The sequence below is a fragment of the Alexandromys fortis genome, unplaced genomic scaffold (assembly GCF_014885135.2).
Source record: "Alexandromys fortis isolate MF-2015 unplaced genomic scaffold, M_Fortis_MF-2015_v1.1 scaffold_2_1_26212458, whole genome shotgun sequence".
NCBI classification, from domain to species: Eukaryota; Metazoa; Chordata; class Mammalia; order Rodentia; family Cricetidae; genus Alexandromys; species Alexandromys fortis.
The window spans coordinates 15,223,623-15,238,331 of record NW_026067930.1 but is presented as its reverse complement, the minus strand read 5'-3'; the positions used below and the strand labels follow the sequence as shown (position 1 = coordinate 15,238,331).

General features: G+C 50.0%; 1 protein-coding gene across 10 annotated transcripts in view; it reads right to left on the bottom strand.

The window, feature by feature from the left end:
• Mtss1 (MTSS I-BAR domain containing 1) overlaps nt 1-10,917 on the bottom strand; it is a 135,651-nt gene extending 124,734 nt beyond the window's left edge. For 2 of the 10 annotated variants that reach the window (XM_050145102.1, XM_050145100.1), the window contains exon 1: nt 10,332-10,911. In XM_050145102.1, coding sequence (XP_050001059.1) covers nt 10,332-10,403 — 72 coding nt within the window. In that variant the 5' untranslated portion in view covers nt 10,404-10,911. Of the gene's footprint in view, nt 1-10,331 lie in introns of all 10 variants that reach the window. The other 8 variants (XM_050145103.1, XM_050145101.1, XM_050145109.1 and 5 more) reach the window with 7 other exon arrangements.
• Nucleotides 10,918-14,709: the final 3,792 nt, after the last annotated feature.

The following is a 14,709-nucleotide window of genomic DNA, read 5'->3' as shown; positions in this document are numbered from 1 at the left end:
ATCTCCCCACTCCTGGCTGGCACTCAAGTCTTCTGGAGCGGGTTCAAGGAGAGAGGTGTCCTGAGGTGGCCATCACTCTCCACCTACACCTCCCTAGTGAGAAGGTAGAGGCACCAACAGATGGGTCAACTTCAACAGTTTCAGGCCAATACTGGGTGGGTCCTGTCCCTCCCTTGAGACCCCCTCGAAGTTTCTAGCATGTGTAGGCTGATGAGCATGTATGCATGTGTGCACACAGGCTCATGAACACAAACAGGCCAGAGATGGATGCTGAGTGTCCAGGCTCTTTCTGCCTCCAATAGTTCTGGGGTTATAGGAGTGCACAGACACGCCCAGTGTCATATGTAAAGTGTTAGGATTTGAACTCTGGTCCTCATGTTTGCACAACCAGCACTCGGACCTGATGAGCCATCGCCTCATCCCACCACCTGACCCCATAAAGGCTCTTGAAGCAGCCCAGGGGTAAATCTAGATTCTGTGTGTGATATATTCAGACTCCTGATGGCACAGTTGAAACCACCAAAGGGATGGATGAAATGCATCCACCACAGAATATGAACGGAAAATTCTGAAATGTCACACTGTGAGGGACAGCCTAGAGTGGCATGCAGAGCACAGTCCTGGAGCTGACGTCACACGGCCTGGGCCTAACTTTGGGCTCCACTTCTCGCCTGCAACACAGATGGCTAAGCCTCTGAGCGCCTCTGCTCCCCCATCTATACAACAGGAATGACAGCAGTGTCTACCAACTGGGTTGTTGGGAAATTAAGCCAGTTTTCAAGTGTCAAACACTTACTGCCTGGAAGTTCTGACCACAGAAACATTTACTGCACAAGTAAAGAGAAACTCAGTTGTCAGCCGGGTGTCAGCCAGACCAAAGGCATTCTGGGAATGTCTTCCTACCCCCAGTGGAAATCAGAGGAACTCCTCAACACCCCCACCAACTCTTGTGTTGACTTCTGGAAGTGTGTCTTACCTGCACCTCTTGTAAAAAACTCCCGGACCAGGGCGGCCACATGTCCATCTCTCCCAGCCAGCCATGCCCAGCATGCCCCACACACCTCATCAGATTGCAGGAGACACATACTGCTCTTGAAAGTTCCTTGTATGTGGAAAGTGGACAAGCAAACATGCAGCGTCAAAACCAAGAGTGATCTTTTACTTTTCCCAAACACGAGTGCTACTACTAACAGCAAGGAGTGCGTGTGTGCGTGTGTGCACACGTGCACACGTGTGGGCACATACATACGCGAACATACACATGCTTGATTCCAAATATCAGAGTTTTAATTTAAATTTGCATAGACTTCCCAAATCTAAAAGTCTCAAGTCTAAACTGTCCTGCAGTCTGGAATTTGGGGAGTGTTATCACACTGGTGCCCAATAAAGTTTCAGATTTTGGACTTGCAGACTGCAGATGCTTGAAATGGCCGAAGGAAGCTCGGACAGACAGAAGGGCATTCATTCACTGGCCAGGTATTTCACACCAAACCATTTAATCTACTTTCTTTTTTAATCCTTGAGGAAAGTATTGTCCCCTCACCCTACTATACAGAGTAAAAAAAATATTAAACTAAATTTAATTTTAAAAACTTAATTTTAAAAAAAGGCCCAGGAAAAGTAAAATAATTTGCCCAAAATAACGAGGCCAAGAAATGGCAGAACCTGGCTTTAAAGTTCAAAGACTTTGATGATATAAATTTTAACTATTTGGTAGACTATAAAGGATGTCCTCACAGAACCTCTCCTAGGAGGAGTGGCCTGAGAAGAGGACCCTTCCCTGTGGTACCTGGAAGTGTGAGAATGATTTCAACAGGCAGAGATGGGGCAGGAAAGTGAGGAGCCATGGTGTGAGGCGCCCAGGACACACACGGGCCAATCAGCTGGAGCCAAGTGAGTGAGCCTAGGCCTCAGGCCAGAGGGCAGCTTTGGGAAGACAGGCAGGGAGAAGCCCAATAGGACCAGGTGTTGGGAGGGAGCGGAAGCTCCATGTGTGCTCAATACTGGACACAGGCAGAGCCAGAGGCCATGAGAGACAGGTGGTGTTCACTCAGAAAACTGAGGGGACCACAAAAGATAGCCCAGCAACAGAGGTTTCCCCTCCTCTTCCCCTTCCCTTCTCCCCTCCCCTCCCCAGTATCTCTGAAAGACTTCTCTCCTCCCATCCCACCCTCCTCTTAGGAACAGTTGGTATGGTGTGCATGTGGAAAAACAGAACAGAGAGGGCTAGAATGAACTAGGGGCTACTTCACTTGGCAGGAAAGAAAACCCAAACACCCCGACCTTCTTCACTTCCAGGAGCTCCATCACAGGTTCTACCATGGCTCCTGAAAGGGTGAGACAGGGTTTGTCTGAAGCAGCAGAGATCTTAACTCCCTTCCCAATCTACAGGACATAATGCCTACCACCTGGGCCCGGTGCACCAGGCAAGAGGGGAGCCTTCCACAGGGAAACACCTCATTTTAGAATCTCCAAAGCAGGCATCTTACCATATCCACTTTATAGAAAAGAAAACCGAGACTCCTAGTCCTAGAGACAGGGAAACTCGGAAGCAGGGTTTCCTTCAGCTCCCCATGTGCCCCATCAGCAGAATGTCATCTACAAGGGTCCTATCCTGACCAGCAACGGGTAGAAGGCAGGCAGAGAGCCCCGCTGTATGTAAGGCAAGCCACCCACCAGGCACCCACTGCCATTTGAATAACTAAAAGAATACATTTGTTACTGTTACTTTTAAGTGTGAGGGTTTGTTTTTGTTTTGGGAGACTGAGTCCCATACCACTCAAGACAGACCACAAAGTAGTCAAGACCCATCCTGAACTTCTGGTCCTCCTCCATTTCCCAAATACTAGGATTACAGTACTGGACCACCCCACTTGGCTAAAGTACACAAAATTAAAAACTCAGTTCCTTGGCCACACTAACAACGCGTGTCCGGTAGCTAATGTATAATAATTTTCATACTGCAGCAGAGCATATTAGATAAGCATATTACAGATCAGCAAAAGGCTGCCAATAATTCGAGATATACTCTTGTTGACTTTTATTGGAATTATTCAGCATTTTGCTGTATTTTTAATTTTTTTGTTTTTGTTTCTCAAGACAGGGTTTATTTGTACAACAGCCCTAGCTGTCCTAGAACAAGCTCTGTAGACCAGGCCATCCTCAAATTCACACAGATCTGCCTGCCTCCTGATTGCCAGGATTAAAGGCATATACCACCACTGCCCAGCTCCATTTTGACTATCTTGAGAACTAAATTAGGTGATATCAAGATTATTCACATCCTAGTGCAAGCATCTAAATGGGCTCCTCTTACACTCGGGCGAGATCAAGAATGCACTGTGAGGGGAAGCCCAACAGGTCAGTGATGCTCAAACCGGGTTACCTGGTGCCTCCAACATCCTAACAGCTAAGGTGCTGCCCCATGTCCTGACTTAGAGACTCAGGGAGCAGGGCTGGGGCACTGAGTCTCCCAGGGCACTCAGGGGGCCTTTACTGTAACCATGCCCATCACCCAAAGGGCACACATGCCCAGACCTCCTACTCTGGTCAGACCCACTCTCCAGCCCCTGCAGAGCCCTGTCATGTGGCAGGTTGGCAGGGGAAGAGTCACAGACAGCATCTGCTCCAGGAGCTCTTAGCACTGAGCAGTCAGTGTTTCCACTCCTGGTTGTTCTTTGAGGCAAAGAAATCAAATAAAAAGACACACAGCTCAAAAGGTACTCAACTGTTTTTTTTTTTTTCCCACTTAAACGAGACAGGAAAAGAAAAGCCCCTTAAGGACTCTGACCAAGGCCACGTATGCCAAGAATTAGAGCAGGAAGGTGGTTTTTTGGGGACCCCCATCTAAACATGTTTCCAAGGGCTCTCTACCAACATAACCCAAACTGGAGGGCTACCAGGTCGTAATTAAACACAGAAAGCTCTTTTACAGGCGTGTTCCAGGGCTGGACACAAAATGAGTTTGAAGTAAGGAGTTCGCTCCGAGGAGTCATATGAACTTTGGGTGAACTTGACTAATCCATATGATTATAAGAGTGTAGTCCAGCCTCAGATACCTTGACTCCAGACCCAAGCCAGAGCGGAGATCCCAGGAGCTCTGAGACAGCACAAGGACAAGTGCCCAGGGAGGAGGCACCCAAGAGTCTGCCGCCCCCCCACCCCAGGGCTTCACCATTCTGCATGGGCCACAGGAACGGGACCTAGCAACGTCTATCAGCATGACTAATGAGTAAGAAGAAAGAGGTCAGCCACTTCATGATCCATAAACTAAACCCCAGAGGTAACAGTGGCGTGAGAGACACCCACCCCACAGCCTCCTGCTTCCAGTCCACTCCTCCAGTTCAGAGAAGGTCCTAGTTCTGTCTGTGATCCTCCTGTGGGTTCAGGCAAATGAAGCGCTATCTTCTAGAAATATATCCACGCCCCTACCCATACCTTAAGTTCTTAAAGAGCTCCACTCTGGGCCCAAGAGGACAAGATCTGAATACCAAGTCCATCTCACCGTGGGCTCCCCGACCCCTGGTTTCCTCATCTGCAGAGTGTGTGCAGCGAGTGTGAGGATGAACGTAAACTCATGCATACCTGACGCCTAGTACACGTCTGGCACACAGACGTCCTTCTCCAAGTCCCTTCCTGCCCACTATGCACCATATGCAATGAATAATGAGTACCTACTATGTGCCAGGTGGCATGGCACAGCACCTCTCGCAATCAAAAACCTCCTAACTGCACAACGGGGAAACACAGCCTTGTCTAATCACACTGGGCTGAGGGGAAGAACGAGTCACCCCAAGGCCTTCCAAGGGGGCTGAGAGGTGGGAGACACAGCTTCGGGTAGATTCTGTACTAGGGCTGGCTGGGGGCCGTGGGGCTTGTTCTGCTCTTGTGACAGACACTCAGATGAGAGCTGCAGCCTGCGTCTAATTTAAGGGAGATCCTCAACAATCGAATACAATAGGCTTCCTGGACGCTCCGCCAATTAATTTACTGTTTGTCTCTCCGTCTACTATTTAATAAGGCCATATCGGCCATACAATCTGCAAATCTGAATTAAACTGCTGAAGACAGCAGCCAGTTCCAGTTAAGAGCCCCAAATATGTCCTCCTGGTGTTCTGAACGGCTAAATCCAAAATCTGTCCTTTGGCTTCCATTCGGTCTGACGAAAGGAGTTTCTTTATTTTCGCCGAGGTGTGTGGGTTTGGTGGGAAAGCGTCCTGAAGGCGATTCCAAAAAGTAATGGGGAACTCAAAATGATCTCATTTTTCCATTTCCCAGTGGGAACCTTGAAATGGCCTCATCACAGAAGGAACCCTGCCAGCTCTCACGCATCCTTGTGAAGATGCAAACAGCTTAGATACAGACGATAAGGCATCTAATGGATCGATATAGTTTCAACCTCTTCACCCTCCGAGCATTTTAGAAACCTCAAGTGAGCTGGCCAAACTGATGGGTATTATTTTTTTCCCCTTTTCCTTTATTTCTTTACCCCCCAAGATAAGATAGAAGAGGTCAAAGGACAAGCAGGCAGGCAGGCCTGGGAAGACAGGGCCGGAGGAAGGCAGGCCATTCTTATACTGAGTGTTCACTGTTTACGCGGGATGCGGATGGAGCTGGAGAGGCTGACATGGTACGGCTGACACCGTAGCAGAGTTTGGTGGTCCAATACGGCTGATGATAAGACACCGCAGAAAAGAACACACGACTCTGGACGGGTGATTGCTGAACTATAGCAGAGCTCAACTCAGCCTTCCTCCCATGTGAGCTGAGCTGGAAACAGCCTCCTCTACTGGGGCCTTTATGAATTATAGAATTCCAAGCAGAGAGGTTTCAGGAACTCAAGCAACAAGTTCTAAACAATTTTATCTAATAGAATATGTAAGGGTTTTCCCCACAGCAATGCTAAGGTAAGCCCCAAAATAACATATTTCCAAAATACGTCAAGAAGAGATTCACACCCCCAAATCCCTAAAGGGCTGCTCCCATAGAAGAGATGGAAGGAGGCACCCTCCCTAGACAGCTCCTTCTGCCAATTTTATGACATCTTTACCTTCTTCTCCCACAGGCCCAAAATGAGGAAGCTGTAAAACCCTAGCCAAACACCACCATTTGCCAAGAGAAAGCCAACCTGGGGCCCATCTGTCCTTCCCAGGGCTCTGCTCATCTTGCCATTGTGTGGCTGTCAGCTTCTACCCAGAGTGTCCCACTTCCCTCCCAGGACCTTGTCGCTCGACTGGGTGGTTTTTTTTTTTGTTTTGTTTTGTTTTTTTCATTATCTTACTACAGAAAAACTTTCATTCTGAAGCACTGTAAAAAAAGAAGTCCAAAAAGACAGACGCCCTTCCCCTGACCAAACTGCAACCCATCCTTAGTCATCGGTCATCGCGGCCATATTGTTATCAGCACAAGGAGCAAGGGCAGGGCCTAGCAAAAGCCCTCTACCCAGGAGGCCTCAACCAGGACCTAAGAAGCAATCCCTCTTGCTACAGGAATCCACAACAGCTAAAAGGGCAGCCCTGAAGTCACCACACAGCAGTAGACCCCATTGTCACCTCATGGTAAGTGAGGGGAAATAGTCCCCATGTGCCTCTGAACCACAGAAGATTCCCATGGAATTCAAGATGTCCCTTGAGCATCTCTAATCTTAGACAGAGCCTCAGACAGGGGATCCTGGTGGCAGGCAGAGGTGGGGGCAGCCGGGAGAAACTGAACAAGGCCCCTATTCTGCTCGGCACAGGTGCCTGTAACAGGACACCCGGGCCTAAAGCGACACATGGAAGGGCGCATTCAGGTGCAGTTGGGTATTTTTCAGCCTAGCCATATTATATAAACCCGAACCCAGGGCAAAGTTCTCCCCGCAACAGGGCCAACTAGGCTCCTAGCATCCTGGTGCTTGAGCAGCAAGGACAAGGAAATATTTGATTCTAGCATCCAACTTAAAAAAAAAGTTAATTATTAAAAGAAGACCGCTATTTATTCCCAGAAGGTCAGATACTCTCAAAATTTGGCTAGCAAAGTTTCTGGGACTTAGCAACTACCGGAACGTGATCAAATTCTGTTCAATGATTCAAAACAAACAACACTAATCTGTTTACCTAACCAAGGGCCAATTCTTCGCAGAACTTGCACAAAAATATAATACACACACACACACACACACACATATATTCTAGGACCTCCTTGGCAGTCAGCAGTCACCTCCGGACCACTGTCCCATAGATAAACCAACCACAGCCCCTCCAAGAAGCAACACAAAAAAAAACTGAGTTCCCTTTCCTTTCCGGGCTAACTCCCACCAGGCAGCTCCAAGGGTGATTTACATGGATCCTGGGGAAGACAGCCCGTAAGTGATTTCGCACACCGCCATTCATTAGTGACCACCGCCAAGGCAGGGTGGAAGGAAGGGGAAAAAACAGAGGTTTCCTCTCATCAAGGAATCAATAAGTTTTTGAGCAGCTGCTGCCTGCTTTCTTGGAGCTCAATCCCAGTGGAAGCAAAGTGAGGATTTCTTCTCACCCCCACCCCTGAAAAGGATAAACACCCAGCCCCGACAGCCCAGGACTCAGCCCAATGGAGACTCTGCAGAAAGCAAAGAATTGGCCCAAGCTTTCCCGTGTCTTGAGAGTCTTTACTTTTAGATGGGTGGCACCAGGCCAGTGGAATAAGAAATTATTCCACTTTCCGTTATCTTTTTATTTTCTCCCAAAGGAAACTGACGCCCTGTGTTGCTGTACAATTATGAAGTCTCAAATGTTACTCAAAAAAAAAAAAAAAAAAAAAAAAAAACACGGTCTTAGCCTTTTGCTCCCCCGGTTCAATATTACTTTAAAGAAAAAAAACTAAAAATGGTTCCAAGATGATAATCCAACTGTCTTCTCCCTCAAAACAAACAAACAGGGGAACAACAATACAATAAACTGGTCGTAAGTTCAAAGACAAGAAGGACAAGGTCATCAGAATGACAGCTGGCCTTAAAAGCTGACTTTCTTGCTGACGCCACATGCCCACATATCGTACGCGGCTGAGCCAATAGAGTCCAGTTTCATCTTGTTACTCTTGAAGTGTCATTGCTGACCAACCCATAAAGACGTCCTCTAAAGAAAACTCAATGAAAATATATAGCAGTTCCCTTACACATAAACAATCTTAGGAAGAAATCAGACAACCTGCGTTAATTACTGATCCCCCTCTACTTCCCCAAAGTCTACAATTGTTCAGGATCCAAAGCACAATGTAATCTTCCTCTGTACCTTGAGGTAAAAATATTGTGGGGGGAAAAACGTTTACCCATGGGATAGTGAGCAAACCTATCAAAGACAGAGAGAAAGGAACTCGAGTCAACACCAAGGAAGCAGTACATAAGAGGTTTTCCAACAACTGGTCTTGGCGAAGCCACCTTAAGCACCTACAAATGTCTAGGCAGAGCCCACACCAGGCGGCCAGGTGGCAGGTGGAAGGTGCAGAGTCATTGGAGCAGGAAGGGCTTGAGGTTCAAGCCACCTCCTGAAAAGAACTGAACCCTGGCTCTGGATTTTAAAAAACAAACAAACAAAAACAAAGCGAAAACTCCAGGTGTGATTACTCTGGGCCTGAAGTCAGTAATCAGTTTAGATCCCTGGATTCCTTGTTTCTATTCAGGGACTGGAAACATCATTATCTCCTCCAACAAAACACAGGCTGATTTACCAACCCACCTCAACAACCTCTTCTGCACACCACAACATACAGTGTGTGCCTCAAACCAAATCTTGTTTTGACTGTATTAAGGTGGGTGAAATTTAAGTTAACAATAAATACCAGAGTCCAAGGAGTGGACATCAACCTTTGTTCAAAAGAACACTTGGATAATTCAATGTGGATCGAGGGCAAAGGAATGAAAGGGCTGTCTTTGAAGAGACTAATCCATCTAATTCCAAGCGACTGGATTAGAGGCATTCCTAAGCGAGCAGGGTCTGGCTACTGATTAGGCTACACGGATTTCTGACAAAAGGCACGAGCTTGGTAGCATTGCAAAACAGACTGTGAGCGGGACGAGGCACCTTGGCAAAGTTCACCCTGGGCGAGGTGGCAGTTGGTTCTAAAGGGAGGAGGCAGGCATGACAGCTGAGCATTCCTCCCCAAAGTCCATGTTGGAGGCCCAAGGGCTCTCCGAACCTTACAGTTCATCAGACAAAAGCTTGCCCAGGCGCCAGGCAGCGGCTGAAGAGGGGCTGTCCACACCCACTCGCCAACACAGCTTTCCAAACCTGCCCACTCTTTTGGAAGCCGAGCTTTTAATTAAACACCACCTCCCCGGATCTGTTGAGGCAGACTGGGCCTGGCCTCGAGCCAAAGAGAAGCTCCCTAAATACACTTGGGGAAAAAAATACCCCCTGTCGCCCCCAATTCCCACCTCCAACCAGCTCCTTAAGCAGGTTCTATTTGATTAGTGTGAGTAACCGAAGTCCTGGTGTATGCAGCTCGGTGCACCAGAAAACCCACATTCAAGGATCAGGTTATCTCCAGTCCCACCCTTTGCAGGAAAAAGCCAGGGTGTTGTTCCCCGCCCCCAACACACACGCACGCACACACACACGCACACACAATTCTTCCGAGAGAAGAGTGGGGTATGGGTGTGTGTCTGAGGGAGCTGGGATATAGTTGTTTGGGAAACCTCAACCTTGTCTTTCCGCTGTGAGCCTCTCAGCTTCGAGGTCCCTCAAAGACTATCCTGGGAACTTCAAGCACCGTGGCCCGGGGGAGGGTGCGGGGAAGGCACGGCACACCCTCAGCAGCTCTAGAACAGACTAATTAATAACTAATTTGTTCAGATTCCCCTACTTCAGGTAGACCTAAAAGCCAAGCCTGTAACAAGCCTGCCACCCAATCTTCCAGGCCGGGAGAGTCCTTCCCGCAGCCAGGCAGAGCCCCCACTCCCGATCTACCACCGCGCCAAGCACCCCACCCCGAACCCAAGGAGTCAGGTGTCCGCCCGGGCGTCCAGCTTACACGGGTCGCAGACACTCAGTCCAGGGACAGACAATGGAAAACTTAGAACTAGGGCCCTAAGCCCCCAAAGGAACAAGATGGTGTCGCCCCCTGGGATAAGGAACGCAGGGGTTGGCAAGGGGCATCAGACTCTTCCCCCCCACACACAAACACACTACCCCGGGAAGTCGCCTGCCCGGTGACCCAGCACAGCCGGAGCAGCGCGGTGGGTGAGCAGGTGACACCCGGGCCGCAGGAGCTCCCGCAGGTGGCCGGCAGCCACGGTGCAGGCGAGGGCCAGGCCGGCCGAGGTGGAGGGGAAGCCCCGCAGGGAGGTCAGAGCAGCCGCGCCCCCGGCGTCCTACCTTCATATCGCTGATGATGGTCTGGAAGAGGCCTCCAAGCGCGCTGCATTCCTTCTCGATCACAGCCTCCATTTTCCCGGCGCGGCGGGGACAGGACCAGCTCTCGGGGCCGCTGCACTGCGCACGGGGCCGGGCTCGCTCAGCCCGGGAGCGGTTTCACCCTAGGAGCGACCCGCCTCCGGCTCGCCGCCGGTTTTGCAGAGAGCACGCGGTGCTCGCGATCCACTGTGCTCTGCCCCCCAAGTCACAATCCGAAACGCCCAGCCGCTCTGGAGGGCGAGTCGCTTACGTGCAGCGCTCGGTTCCTGGCCTCAAAAATGCCCGGAGAGGACTGACAATCAAGCCACCACGGGTGCCCACGACGGAAACGGCAAAGCCCATCTTGGTGCAAAGAAATCCGCCCGCTGACCCGGGGCCAGCGCCATTTAAAAAAAGAAAGGTTGTTAGGTGGTTTTTAGGATTTTTTTTTCCAAATGTAATTTTTCTCTGAAATTCAAAAATAAAGAGAGAACGAAATGGGTCAGCGGCAGACGAGGTCAGCTCGCGGCGCCCGGATCTGTTGCTCGCAGACGCGGCCGCCGCCTCCTTTTCACTCGTGCGCGCCCAGCCCCGCGCTCGCTCTGGCGAAGCTCCCGGGGACGTTCGTGAGGCGCACGCGCGCTCGCGGCCGCGCGTCTAGCGCGGGAGCGCGAAGGAGGCGCGCGCTCGCGGCCTGTGCGTGCGCCGCCCGAGGGCGGGGCTGGGAGCGCGCGCCGGCGGGGAGCGGTGTGGGGCGCCTGCTGCTGGGAGGAGCTGGCGGGAGGGTAGGCGAGCCCGGTATGCGTCCCCCGGACGCTCCAAGCGCCTCGAGTGGGGGGTCTCAGCGTCGGCAAGGCTACTCAGCGCCCATTCGCCCACAATGGCCGCTAGCGTGCGGTGAAGCCGGCCCCGCCCCTCGGAGGACCTGCAAGGTCGGCACAAGTCTAGAGCCCCGCACCTGGTGAGCGCCCGGCGGGGCGGGAAATCTGCTACTGCTGCTGCTGCAGTTGCTGCTGCAGCCTGAGGAGGAGAGGCCTCTTCGGTGATGTCAGGACTGCAACGCCGAGTCACGATTGCAGAGAGCCAGCAACGAGATTAAGGAGGGTTCGGGGAGAGTATTCTGCAGTGGGATGCTGAGTTCGATAAAGTTGCAGGAATGCTGGATTGATCTGCTGTAGCGGAGTAAATGCAAAGTGCATTAGGGGGTTCCTATCGCCTCCTCATCTGTCTGTAGAGATCACTGGCTGCGTGTGACTTGAATGTTGATGGTGTTCAAGCCAATGTTGCCATAACTGCAGAAAGCACCTTGAGAGGTTTAACAAAGACTGAGGTGGACTTGGCGCCTGGCGATTGTGTCCCTAGGTCCACTTCAGGGGCGCACATTCTGCCGTCTCCAGTGTCTGATATAGGGGATCAACTTGTATGCTAACCTAAAGCACCTACCTGAACTTTGACCCTTAAGCGTTTGGAGAGAACAGGAGTAAATGGAGCCCGTGTCGAGCTTGACCGAAAGAATCTTGAGTCAAATGCTGCGGTTCCATCGACTCGGTTTAGCACTCTATCTCAACAAAAAACACTCATGTTCTCGTTTTCCCGCCAGGTCACTTTGCTCAACTCAGCTGCCCTACCCAATCTCCCTGACTCAGAGGGAGAGGCCTAACCTTCTGTAAAGTCACCGGAGTCTTAGGCAACCTTGCTGCGCTCGCCCCCGACAGCCCCCCCCCCAGGACATTCAGTTGCAAATGTCTCATCCTCACCTTACCGGTATTAGTGCTTGGCACGCGGTTTGTTCTCCTGAATTATTATTTTGATGTTAATGTTACAGGTATTATAATGATCCAGAGGACTGGAATGCCCAACTACCTGGGTCCTGTGGCCTTGAAAATGTTACCTAAGCCCTTGGGGCCTTGGGGCCTCAGTTTGAAGTGACTGGACTGACACTTACCTGATTAGTTGTTCTCAGCACTGTAGGGGCTAATAAATGAAAACACTTAGAGTAGTAGCTGAAATATGGGAAGTGAACACTCAGGAAATCCTCAATAAAAGGAGAAGCCCGGCCAAGGCTCACATATAATCTGGCTCGAGAGCACCTATTGCAAGCCTGCAGTGTTGGCGCGGCGTCCCAGTGACTGCAGAGGGCCTACCCTGTGCATTCTGCGTTCTAGGCAATGCGTCTCACTCAAGGTCCTTATTTCACTGATGGAAGAAGTCTGACCTAGTTTTCTGCCGGAACCCTGTCTTAACCCAAACAATACCCCTCAACTGCCCCCCACCCACCTTGGTCCAACCTTAGCTCTGTGTGTGTGTGTGTGTGTGTGTGTGTGTGTGTGTGTGTGTGTCTGTGAACGGGTGCGTGTACCAGCGAATTTGGAGAATGGGAAGGACTTGGTCAGCAGAGGGCAACCTCAGGTATTCTTCAGGCTATATACTTTTCTTGAGACATGCTGTCTCATAGGCCTCAAATTCTCCGAGTAAGCGAGGCTGGCCAGGCCAGTGAGCCCCAGAGATCTGCCTGTCTCTCCCTCCTCCTCTCCCTCCTCCGTGCTGTAATTCCAAAGGCATCAAATAACACTTCACACTTTTCCTGTGTGTGTTCTTGGGATCTGACTCGGATCCCCTGGCCTACAGGGGAAGCGCCTTCCTGACAGCTGTCTCCCAGACACAACTCTGTTATCTTTCTCTCACTTTTTTTTTTTTTTCCAGTGCTAGGAATTGAACCCAGGTCGTTGTAGGGTGTAACAGTTGGTAACGACCTGTAAGAGAAGGAACTAATCTGAGGAATTTCAACCCCTCTGGTCAAGAGCAAACGCGGCTCAGAATGTGCGCTCTCTGTTCTAACTCTTGACCTCTGGCCGATAGGCTATTTGATCTGTGGAGTCAGCCTGTTTCCTCAGAGCTCTCCAATCACTGGCTATTCCAAGGACTGGCATGAGCATCTATACCTAACATTTAATACTGCTACACATGAGCGTTTGCATCCCAGCCTTGACCCTCAGAACTGGCCCTCTAGGAGAGTCTGCCCAGCTGGTCCTCAAACTGTACTGTATACTCAAAGCTACTGAGGGAATTTTAGGCCACCAAAGACAGAACTCTGATTTAATTGGTCTGAGCTGTGATCTGACCCTTAGGACTTTTCAAAACCCCCAGGACTATTCTTCCCCTGCCACAACCACCCTCCCACCACCCACTCCACCCCAACCCTGAGATAGGGTTTCCCTGTGCAGCTGGGCAGCTTTGGCTATCCTGGGTCTAACGCTACAGACCAGGCTATTCTTGAACTCCCGAGTGTTGAGATTAAAGGCCTGTGCCAACATTGCCTAGCCCAGGGTATTTTAATAGGTGGTAAAGTTAAGAAACCTTATCTGGGGCCAGGGAAGGGGGAGACGACTTTAAAAGGAGGTATGGATACCCATGACTTCTTAGAAATTCAGAAACTAAGCTCTGATTTTTTTTTTTTTTTTTTTTTTTTTTTTGGTTTTTCGAGACAGGGTTACTCTGTGGCTTTGGAGCCTGTCCTGGAACTAGCTCTTGTAGACCAGGCTGGCCTCTAACTCAGAGATCTGCCTGCTTCTGCCTCCCTAGTGCTGGGATTAAAGGCGTGCGCCACCACCGCCCTGCGGATTTTTTTTTTTAAACTCACCATGAACATTTCATTCTGTCCTCCTTATAATATACAAGAGGGGGTTGGATTTTTTGTCATTGTTTATTATGTCATTGTTATTTAGGATAGCATTAAACACTTTTTTTTTCTGAATCTTGCTACTAAACGTTCAATTTCTGCAGAAATCCTTCTAAGTCAACCCTTCACTGTGAAGGGTTTTTGTTTGAGAGGCAGGTGTGCAAGCTGGTTAAGAAAGTAGCCAGAAAGTGACAGTCGGGTTAGATTTTGGCCCTGTCACCTCACAGCTCACTCCCTTGTGCTGGCTCTTGCACTAGCCAGCCGCCACCCCCTTGCGTGTGTGGTGTGTATGTTGGGTGCCAGTCTGTGCAGATTCTTGTGCAGGCCTGCAGATAAACTCAGGTGTGGTACCTGAGGGGCCATCCGTCTTCAGTTGTGTTGTTTGCTTTACATTGTCTTAAGAGTATGAGTGTCTACATACATGTCTGTGTGACAAAACTTTTCCAGGGAAGGCGTAGTAGTACACACGTCTACTCACCCCAAATAAGGATCCCACAACAAACCAAAGAACAGATACCACTAAAGCTCAGTTTGGTAAACCAATGAGTTTTATTGGGGTTACTTATAACAGTATGGGTGAGGGGTTATTTACAGCAGAACTGACTCAAAGACAGCTGTCTCACCAAAGTCCACTCTGGCACGGGTGACAACTCACAAAGCTGAAACACTGGAGCACACTGC